The 10,697-nt window shown below is 41.2% G+C and overlaps 1 protein-coding gene across 2 annotated transcripts; it reads right to left on the bottom strand.

Annotated features, from left to right (window-relative positions):
* Positions 1-222: 222 nt before the first annotated feature.
* coq8b (coenzyme Q8B) lies at positions 223-9,769 on the bottom strand. Of its 2 annotated transcripts, none has more exons than XM_035680315.1 (16): positions 9,683-9,769; positions 9,000-9,181; positions 8,649-8,802; positions 8,144-8,349; positions 7,729-7,795; positions 6,503-6,577; positions 5,982-6,101; positions 5,779-5,864; positions 5,402-5,542; positions 5,226-5,307; positions 4,390-4,483; positions 3,866-4,007; positions 2,987-3,094; positions 2,807-2,872; positions 2,458-2,544; positions 223-1,505 (listed from the first exon to the last, which is right to left on the bottom strand). In XM_035680315.1, coding segments are annotated over exons 1-16 (1,917 nt in total). In that variant the 5' UTR covers positions 9,684-9,769; the 3' UTR covers positions 223-1,199. The 2 variants fall into 2 exon arrangements, with proteins under 2 accessions (XP_035536208.1, XP_035536209.1); XM_035680316.1 differs by having other exon boundaries at positions 1,200-1,505; positions 8,649-8,799.
* Positions 9,770-10,697: the final 928 nt, after the last annotated feature.

Consider the following 10,697-nt stretch of genomic DNA (forward strand, 5'->3'; position numbering starts at 1 on the left):
TTAACTTAAGTCTTACATTTTGTGAGCCAAAAATATTGTACCATGATGCTTTAACGGTCAATACAAGAACTGTGTAGGTGGAGAACGAGGTCAAACATGGCCTCCGGTCAATGACGTTTCCCAAAGAGGGCTAAAACTGAAATGGAAAGATCAATACAGAGTGAAGAAAGTCTTTGGCTTATAGCCTGTTCTTGACACCTGCCAGTAAAAGCTCAATTGTGATACAAATAAATCTCTCATATTTTATTTCATAAAAAACAACACACAGCACACTGCCTTGTAGGTTACAGTACACATCCCTCATAAAGAAACAATAAAAAGGACAGTATTTCACATGTTGTTTTATGTCAATATATTTTATAATGCAAGGCCATTACTCACTGGGACTCCATTAGACTGTCTTCCCTAATTCCTCTGATAATCTGCTCATATAGTCTGCCAGTCATCCCATTTAGGAGAAGGCTTCATTCGCCAACTCATCAGGCAGCAGCACACAAAGTCCTTCTAACAAAAGAAAGCACTTGGCAGCATCAGTTAGGCAATGCAGGGCTTATTATGTGTCCTTAAGACAGAATATACCCATTCTCTTGGAAATATGTTGGACCTTGCTGTCAGACTGGATTCATTTTAGCCAGAAGCACACAGAGGGAATATTCATCTTTCCTTTTCACAAAAGCTGGCTTGAATGAACAGCAGCAGTGTGTGGTGTGTTTGCTGTGACAGAGAGATGTAACCATTTAGCCAATATGATCATTCACACACACTCAAAATGAATTAAATAATCTTCAATTAATAAAGAATGAATCAGTAATATAGCCATTTGGGGTTCAGCATAATATTTGTTATGACTCGACTACCGCCCTCTTTGTCAAAGTGATGAAATTTCACATCATAGTTAATAAGTATTTATGTGTGTGTGAGAGCTGAGTCGAGCCCCAATGGGTGACATGTTGTGGTGGGGTCGTCCAGTCATTACACCCTCACACTGATGGACTGTAGCACTGAAAGGAGACAGGCATAGAGAGTCAAGCACATCCATGGTCCTCATTGGAGCACGTTGCCACAGTTACATATTGACATAGTGTTAAGTCTTAGGTACGTCTGATCCCACATCTCCACATCTTTTCTGTCCCTTTACTTAGCAGCCCACTCTAAAAAAGTCCTAAGAAGATTTAGGTAATAAACTAGTCTCTGAGGGTCTAAGCAGTGGCCTGTGCTGCCTGCGCCACCTGCCTTCTCTGGTTGTAGTTGTTGTACACGTCCATGAACATGTCCCTGCACGGCATGCGTGCGCTCAGTTTGGAGCAGATGAGGAAGGAGCCGGCCATCTTGCGGTGGAGGGAGTACGTCTCCTCGGGTGGAGGGGTGAGGCGGTGGCGTAGCATGACGGGGACGAGGCTCTGGATGCGCTGGGTGGTGCTCTGGGTGCCGAAGTCGAAGGGCTCTGCAGACGCAAAGGCTTCACCGAGGATCATTACCGCCTCCACGTGGGCATCCGCAAAGGCCTGGTAGGGAGCATGGAGAGGTGTTATAATGGCTGCCTGTGTGCATGATAATCAACTGAACTAAGATTTCAGTATAGAAGCTGATAGCTGTAAAGTAGAATAGAAGGTTATTTCCCATGTTTGTGTCCAAGTGACTAATGGAGACAACAATTTTTGAAATTGGTCCAATACTGAGTGAGAGAGTGAGAACAGACCTTTTGGTAAAAAAAAATTAATCGTCATTTTGCATTGAAACATGGGAGTTGCTGGCCTACCACTGCCTCCACTGGTTGTTTGTTATTGTGTGACTTTATAAGAATCTGAGCCTGTCAGTTGCAAAAACAAGCACTTCTAGTGGGCGTACTTTGAAGGTGTGCAATTCCCCCGGAGGATTACGTTGCAGTTTCTCTTTAAGTTGCATTTTTGAGTGCTTGAAGGAACACTTACTGGAGATGTTATAACCTGAAGTGCACATTATGTCGTATGTAGCCATACTGTATATACAACTTCATGGTATATGTACACATTTTCATGTCTGAAACTTAGAATAAATTGTGTTTTTTATGTGTTCTCCCTTGGCTATTGTCCTCTATACAGTCACATTTGATATAACACTAGGATTAAGATTTCAGATAAGGAAAACAAGCAGAATAAAGACCACACTGTGCATAGTTCATCCAACAATTAACAACTTATTAAAATATATAATTCTTGTCAATTACAAAGTAAATCATTTTTATTTCCAATGGCTCAGTTTCTGTTGGGCTGAAAACATGACCTCTTTAGCAAAGAAAAATCCCCCAAAAAAGAAAGATCAGGCACTATGACTGCTGGGAAAGCACATCAAGCACAGGGAGTGAGACTGAGGTAGAAAGAGACACAAATAAACAACAGAGAGAAGACAGAAGAGACAGAGGAGGATAAACCATGTTAAAAATAAATGAGCACAGCAGCAGAGACTGAAATACCTTACCTTGGCCTCGAAGCCTGTCAGGAATTTCAGGTCCTTCGATTTGGAAAGAACAGTGGCTCGATCACCCACGGAAGCTGCGTGCACCACCTGAACATGCGCACGAAATGATGATATGGATTTGGTAATCATGTTTATTTAAAGAGCTCCACTTTAAAGGCGCCGGTAGACTGAAGTAGCTGCAAGTTAGGGAATGTGTGCACATGTGTGTGACTGTGTGAGATCGGTTTTCGCCGGCTGTTGCAAAATTTAGCCCAAGACTCGAATGCTTAATTATTCACAGAAATCTTGTTGCATAAATCATGTTGTGTGATTCACTAGTGGGTGTCTTATAATTTTAGATTCATCATACCTGTATGTAGTCATCTGTGAAGGATTCTGGGTAGCTCCTGCACGCTCCAAAGTCCAACAGAACAACCTGCGGACAAGATGAGTGTGTTATACATATGATGTTTTTCTTTGGTACAATTAAACATTTGGTCACCGTGGCATCCCTTTCTGTGTGCATTTACAACTTTACTACCAGGCTCACCTTCTTGGTGTCTGAGTTGTAGAAGAAGTTGGCCCAGTTTGGATCCGTCTGCATGAACCTAAACTCAAACACCTCCCTGAGACACAACTGGAGGATCTTGTAAGAGATCTGGAGACGGGGAGAGAGGAGAGGTTTGTGTTCACTGCCATGTTGTTATCATCAATGTGATATTTTCATGCTATAGCTCCTGTTATGGTCTGATGCATAAAATGTATTTCATACATCTTATTCTATTTGATGTGGTGATGTTTGGCACAGTGCACTGCCACACACTCTGTCTGTTAGATGACTCCTTACTGTAGGTCATGCTCCAAATGCATAATTGTCAACTATTAAATGCATATTTCTACAGTGACACACAATCCACTTTTCACTGCTACTGTCCTGTTCACACTGAGGTTCTGCTTTATCATTTGCCAGAAAATAACTTGTTTCTCTGCCATTTTCTAGCCCAGTTTTGTACTTATTACAATTATGGCACATTCCATGTATGTTACAAATAAAAGTGACCTACATTATGCTTCCTTACCAACGAGGGGTGCAATACAGATATACACAGAGCAATTCAATCTGCTCCTTTTACTTGTCATAGCGTTTCAGCTTTAATTGGTTCCTACAATTAGATGTCCAGACTGTATCTATCAGCCATAGTGTCCCTTATGTCAAATATCATTGACATTTTCTTTCACTTTACATATATTGACAGATTCTAGCACTTTTATTACTTGATACTGGTTTCCTGAGGTGATATAGCTTTGGTGAAGAAAAAGCTAAATTCAGAATCACCACATAGTCCAATAACAATATTTGATATTTGATGTGACATTGAGGACGTTCAATGACAAATAGGATCAATGTGCCTGTTGAGTCAACTCATACCTCATTCCTGGTCTCCTGGTCCAGGTCTACGCAACGGTCCAGTGGGACTCCCTGTACCAGCTCCATGGCCAGCACCCTGTGGCCTGACAGCTCATCGATCACCTCAGGGACTTGAAAAAACTCATTTCCCTCCAACAGGGACCTGGAGGCCACACACGGAAAAAGACAATACAGACAACCCATCATGATATATGTGGAATAAGTTATAAAATGTGCACGTAACAACAGTCAACAAAGACTAAATATTGTGACTTAACATAATGTTGTTGTCAGTATAAAATTAAACTAATACTACGTAGAAATGCATATTAAAGGAATACACTGATTTTTTAAAAAGAGTGCAATATATATGCTGTTTTGTAGCAGCAGCATTTAGTGAAATGTTGATCTAATAACAGAGTAACCATCCAGAAATTTAACAGCTAACCTGGTTTCTGTTCTGCGCAGTTAAATGGTGCGTAAAGGCTCACCAAAGGGCTTCAGTGTAGGAGGCTTTATGGTTCAATACGCCACATACAACTAACCTGAACTTCTTGGCACACTCTGCTTCCCTCTTGTAGTCACACTCCCATGCCAGCTCTCTCTGAAGAACCTCTAAGCTGCTGTCTGCAAACAGACCTGTGGAAAAATAAACAGTGTAAAACTCAGCAGAAAAACTACAGAAAACATACACTCAGTTTTAAACACAGCAATGTAACATGTGCAAATGAGCAAAGCATAAAAACTACCCCTATAGTGTATATTGAGACTGTAGTGTGTGCATAACTAGATACCATATAAAACGGTAATCATTAGTTAAGATAAATAGCTTAATATTATTTCAACTGATGTTAAACATGCATGCTTAGGGATAAAAAGGAAACAAGTAACATCTTTATAAATTATGCAGATGTCCCCATTGTCACCCAGCAACAAACATGTCACCCAGCTTTGACCTGAAACTACAGCACCACCCCCTGGCTATAAACTGTAATAGTGAAAAAGAGAACAAAACAGAAACAAATCGGCGTCTATAATTACCTCCTAACTTAATGATGGGGGACAGTCAAAGAGGGATAACAGCTATGTTTTTTCTTAGAAGTTGTATTTCTTATCCTCAATATGTTTAAATTCTGCATTTATAAAACAGAAAATAAATAAGACTTTTTCAGGCCAACTCCTGTTGATAAATTTAAATTAGATCAATTAAGCTCAACCTGCAGTAGTCGAGTATGCTAACTGTCTGAGCCTTTCATGTGTAAATATATGCAAAGAAATAGCTAATTTTAATAATTACTGTATGTTTATAACTGAGCAGAAGTCTTGAGTGGACAAAGAACTGCAAAAAAAAAAACAACAACAACACTGATGTAATTGTTACCTTCTGGAAGGACCACGCTCATTTTCAGAACTGACATGAGGTTGTTTATGTCGCTGTGGATGCTCTCTGCCACTCCGGGGTACTGGGAGGAATATGGGAATAACAGATCAAATCAATGCAGCCAGAGAAAGACTGTGAGGCTGTGAGGGAGACAGAAATAGAATGTGTTTCAATACCTGGATCTTCATGGCGATTTCTCTACCGTCTTTTAACACCCCGTGATGCACCTGGCCGATGGATGCTGCTGCAAACGGTTTTTCCTCAAAGGACGATAGCTTCTCTCTCCAGCCTGGCCCCAGTTCCTCCTCCAGAACTTTCTACACAATCAGACCCGCATGAAAAAGGTTTTTACTCTAAGACCAGCCTTAAGAACATGGATCTGACCTTTAAAAGTCTACACACATCAAGCTGCACTTGGTGAAACTATTTAGTGTAATCTCATCTTGTCAGAATAACACACTGCAGCACTTTCCCATTAAGGTTTTTGACACTATTTACTGCTAGTCCACAAAATATCTAGGTGTCAGGGACAGGAGGGTCAGTTCATGCTTACATTCATCTGCCAGGCAGGCATGAAGTCTGCGCTCTGTCGGACCCTCTCAAAGATCTTCTGCAACTGGGGGTTAATGAAGGAGTTGTCTGAAGAAAAAATAAGAAGTTGTCAGAAAAAAAACCCACTTTCACTGCCTAGAAATCCAGTGACTGTGAGGACGTCTGAACACCATTTTGCAGTGATGCCATTGCTGCAGTGCGTACCTTGAATACTAAGCATCTGTCCTATCTTGAGTGCGGCCCCACGGACCTTGCACAGCGTGCTGACTATTCTCTCAGCATTGGCCTCTGACAGGAGAGGAGAGTCTAACAGGGCACCCATTTCTACAAAACAGACACACACACACACACAGAAGGATTATTTGCAGTGATAACACAACATATTAGAGGTACAATGGCAAAAACAAGGGTCATTTGTTTTAGCAATTATCTTCAAGCTCCAGCCCCAACAAGCCAACTGTAGAGAGCAGTGTATAAAAACTGACAGTGGTACATCATTAAACACTGTTCATTTAACACATGTTAAAGCCTCTCTTTAAGTTCTTGTTAACAGGTTTGATTTAATGCCTGGCCACTGTCTGGCAGGTGCTGACACATGAGAAACTTCTCCAGGGCCGACCAGCTGTCCATCTGTCTGCTGGATCTGCCGAGCGTGCACTGGACCAAAAGCTATTTTACAGGATGGGAGGAGAGACCAACAGGAGTGAGTAGAAGGATATTTTTACCTCCTTTTTGTTTGCCTCCAAATGACTGTTTCGCCACTTCTGCAATGGCACCGATCCCGAGTCCTACTGCCAGTCCTGCAGCGGAGAGATGGAGATACAAGTGATTTTAAATTTAGGGCCACTTAACAGACACTTGATGGAAGCACCGAGCCTACACAGCCGCTGCTGCTAGTTCAAGACTGAAATCATATTTCATGTCTCGTATCTTTTGCAAAATATTTTTGAAATTCTGACAAATGCAAAAGTATTTCCTTTTCTTTGTAAACACAGAAAGCACTTGGGTCAATGCACAAATTTTAAACCGTACAGTGAATGAAAAACAATTTCTGAAATATAAATTGCCAAAAGGAATGTATTTTGGATAAAGACTTTCTAACAAATGTATGTATTCTTAATGCTTTCTAATGGTATACAGTATAATTAGACTTTGTTCCATCATATTTAGCTATGAACCACTGATAACGCTGGAACCCCATAGAGCTGTGTGTTACGTCATTCACCTCACCTTGTGATATGGGGTGTCAGTGTTGGCATAATAAGGATAAAATTATGGCAGTAGTAAAACTGCAGCATGCTGTATGTTTCATTTTCATGGACTTAATTTGCAGTATACTAGGCCAGGCTTACTCGGTTACCAGTTTATAAAATCTGACGTAAACAACAACAGCGACATAGCAGCAGTAATTCAATATGCCTCTAAAAAAACACAAAAGAAGACCGTTCCACCGCCTTGTATTGTGGGACACAGTAGGCGAGGTACACTGGTTCGGTGGATACTGGAGATTTTTTTCTGAATCAATACCATTAGTATTTTTAGCATATTGCAGTTTTAGCTATTGCTTGCCTATTGTATACTACTATATACTACATTTTAGTCAAACCAGTATGTACTGCTAGTACGGTTTCAAATACAGCCTTTGTCTTGTAGATTAGTCCCTTTATGACTGACAAGGGAAGTCTGATCATTTGGTTTTATAGCTACACTGTATGTGTGTCACTGCTGCTCTCTTTGCTCTGAACTTCCTGTACTTACAGACTGTCAGCTTGTGCTTTTCCTAAGCTAAAACATTTTAATGTACAAAGTCTTATTTGCCTTGCTGTGCTTGGAGCCATGTGGCAACCTGGAGTGGAACAAGAAGGATTCTCTCTTGGACATTGTGCCTTGCCAAATATGATGCACTCAAAAAAGTATACTAAAAATACTAAAGTAACTATATTGTTCTTACCCCCAAAATTAACCAGCCGGCTGATTCTTGTGGCGGGCACCTTCCTCTCTTTGGCACGGTCACTCAGCTGAGGGATGACATTACAGACAGTAAAGACAATTAATATAATAAATATATTAATACATTTATTTTAAATGATTTCTAAAGATGGATTTGATGGTGGTTCCCTAACTCTTTAAACAAAAGGGTAAAACTCTTCAGCTAGTGACCTTGAATTACATCACAAAGACCCACACACTGTATATGACACACATTACACAACATGACAACTCAAAATATGATCTAGCACCTGTCTGTGTTTCATCTCCAGCAGATACCACTATGAATATATAACTGTATAACTGTATATATATATATATATATATATATATATTTTAAATCAAACTTTGTCTGCAGATGGAGTGCGTCAACCAACCTTCTGTCTGACAGGCTTGGCCAGGGCCTGCTTGGCCTCCCTCGCTTTCTTGATGTCCTCAGGTGTGAGTCTGGCGACCACCGTGTCGTGGACAGACCTGGTCTGGTAGTAGTACCGGTGGAGACCGCGGGTCGTGTGGAGAAAGCGAGCACTCTGTCCGGGCCAGCCCGCTCCTGCAGGAGCTACCCCTGGGGGAGGATGAACTCCTGTGGCAGGGAGAGAAAAGGGAAATGTTCTGTTAAATATATGACATGAACATGGTAGAACCATTATGTGACTCTTTTAAAGTTTTAGTATAGTGGCCTGAGCACACACAAGAAAAAACTAAAACATGTGACAAAAAAGTGACATGTGAGTTTTTTGTATACTACTATGTTTGCAATAATTACAACACTGGAAAGGACCAATAGCATGAAAGTATTCTTATACAAAAAAACTCTTCTAGTGCCACAGACTTGGTGTACGTCACCTCCAGTAGATGCTAACAATCTGATATTGACAGTACCTGACTTCTCTGCTGCAGCTCCAGCTTCTGTCTGGCTTTGCTCCGGAGATTCAGGGGGGAACTCGGACCCCACAGCCCATTTGGCTGCCTCATCAGGGTCCATATTCTCCCAGCCCTCCACATCCGGAAACACGTCCTCTTTTACTGACTGCTGCTACAGACACAGCAAAGTAATTTGGCCAAGGAGTTCAGCCAAAATGTACTATATGTGCATACAACTTGGGCTGCATTTTACTGTTATTTTTATTCGATCAATTATTCTTTAAATTATTCAGTTTTGCACAGATAATGTCCATCACAAGTTCCCAGAGCCCAAAGAGATGGATTCAAGGTTTCTGCAGGAATCCTTACCGCAGCGCTGCCGCCCATAAAGGTGCCCATCAGTCCTTCCACCACATCCTGAGCAACTTTGACCCCAGCCCCCAGGGTGGAGTTGCAGGCCATTAACTGGAGCTGTTCACCCTGGGTGGTGACCAGGGCAGAGCCCACTTTACCTGCCCCACGCAGCACCTGCAGGACTTCTGATAGCATCACTTCAAACAGAGAGGTGGAGAGAGAGGAAGGAGTCAAGTTACACAGTGTAAGATAGTACTAAAAAGGTCAAGCACCAGACACACCCACCACACTCTTTTACCCGAAATAAGCAAACGTTTAATACATCTATGAATATATCTCTAACACGACAGATCAGTGTAAACATTGTAAACACACCCTGCTAGATGGTTTAACCTTGGGTGTGATTGGATGATGAACACGTGTCGCCCACAGTAACGGTGCCACAGTGAGCTGCGGTCCAGTAAAGACAAATTTACAACACATATAAAGAATAAAAGATAGGGACAAGTACATTACATACTCACGACTACATTAACGAGCTCATGAGCTAGCTGCTGTATCATAGTGTTAAACCATGTTGTGTAACTGAAGCTTGGCACGTTAGCTACGTCCAAACACTTATACACAGGGTTTATTCTTCCTTATTGAAATACGTTACTGAATGAAACATTCTGCCTTTAAAAAATGAAGTGACTCACTTATCCAGGGTTTTTCTCGGAGACTGTCCTCTTCCACAACTACCCGGTTGGATGTTTTGTAACGCCACACAACCCGGAAGTTAAAATTTGACTGACTTGACCGAGCACCAACCACAGTCCGAGATTTAATAAGTGGGCGGGACCCAGAGCTCAAAGGAGGAAGGAGTGTATTCCTTCAGCCAATAGCAGTGCAGTACACCAGATGATGGACGTGTAAAGCAGCACCATTGGTCCAATTACAGTAAAGGTAAGGCGGGCCTGCAAAGGAACAAGGTCTAATGAGAGTTAGGGGGTGTTGTCTTTTTGGAGGACGCATACATGCACGTGCAGCGAGGTACAGTTACCAAACAAGAGAGGGGGGGTACTGGACAGATGTTCTCTAACAGGTAATGATCAATTACACATCTCAGCTACAATTCAGACATTATGTTCAAAACTCAGCAATACAAAGACACAGACTTAAACAACAAATACAGACAGAATATTACACAACACAAACTAATATAGCACTAGTATATATCCTGCAGCATGTTTGTGCATATTTTCTTCTTATTGTGTGAATAGTTTTTGACTAAATTGTAAAAAAAAAAAAGAAAAAGTCTAATTACTGTTCTTAATTACAACTTGCTGGAATACTTTCAATCTGGACAAAAAACAAGATCCGATTCCTCGAAGAACGATAAACAGGAATATTTATCAGGAGATTAATCCGACAATATTTGTCCACTGAAACAGTTGGCCAGACCCTACAGACTAACTGAGAAGTTATTTTAGTAAAAGTAACATAAATACTTATGTTTGTACTTAAGTACATCTAACTATGAGAACTTGAATGTCAGTACGGTGTATAGCCTACACACAATGTAGTAGTGTCTGGCCCTCTGCTGGACTGAGAAGGTGCTGCTTTCTCCATCCTGTACAAAATACTGACCAGTGACCACTATGGCACACATACGGCATTTCTCCACCACTACCTATGTAAAGATCTATTTTGATGTGCACTATTTGTATGTAG

The sequence above is a fragment of the Morone saxatilis genome, unplaced genomic scaffold, assembly GCF_004916995.1.
Source record: "Morone saxatilis isolate NCDOM2014 unplaced genomic scaffold, NCSU_SB_2.0 Contig8, whole genome shotgun sequence".
NCBI classification, from domain to species: domain Eukaryota; kingdom Metazoa; phylum Chordata; class Actinopteri; family Moronidae; genus Morone; species Morone saxatilis.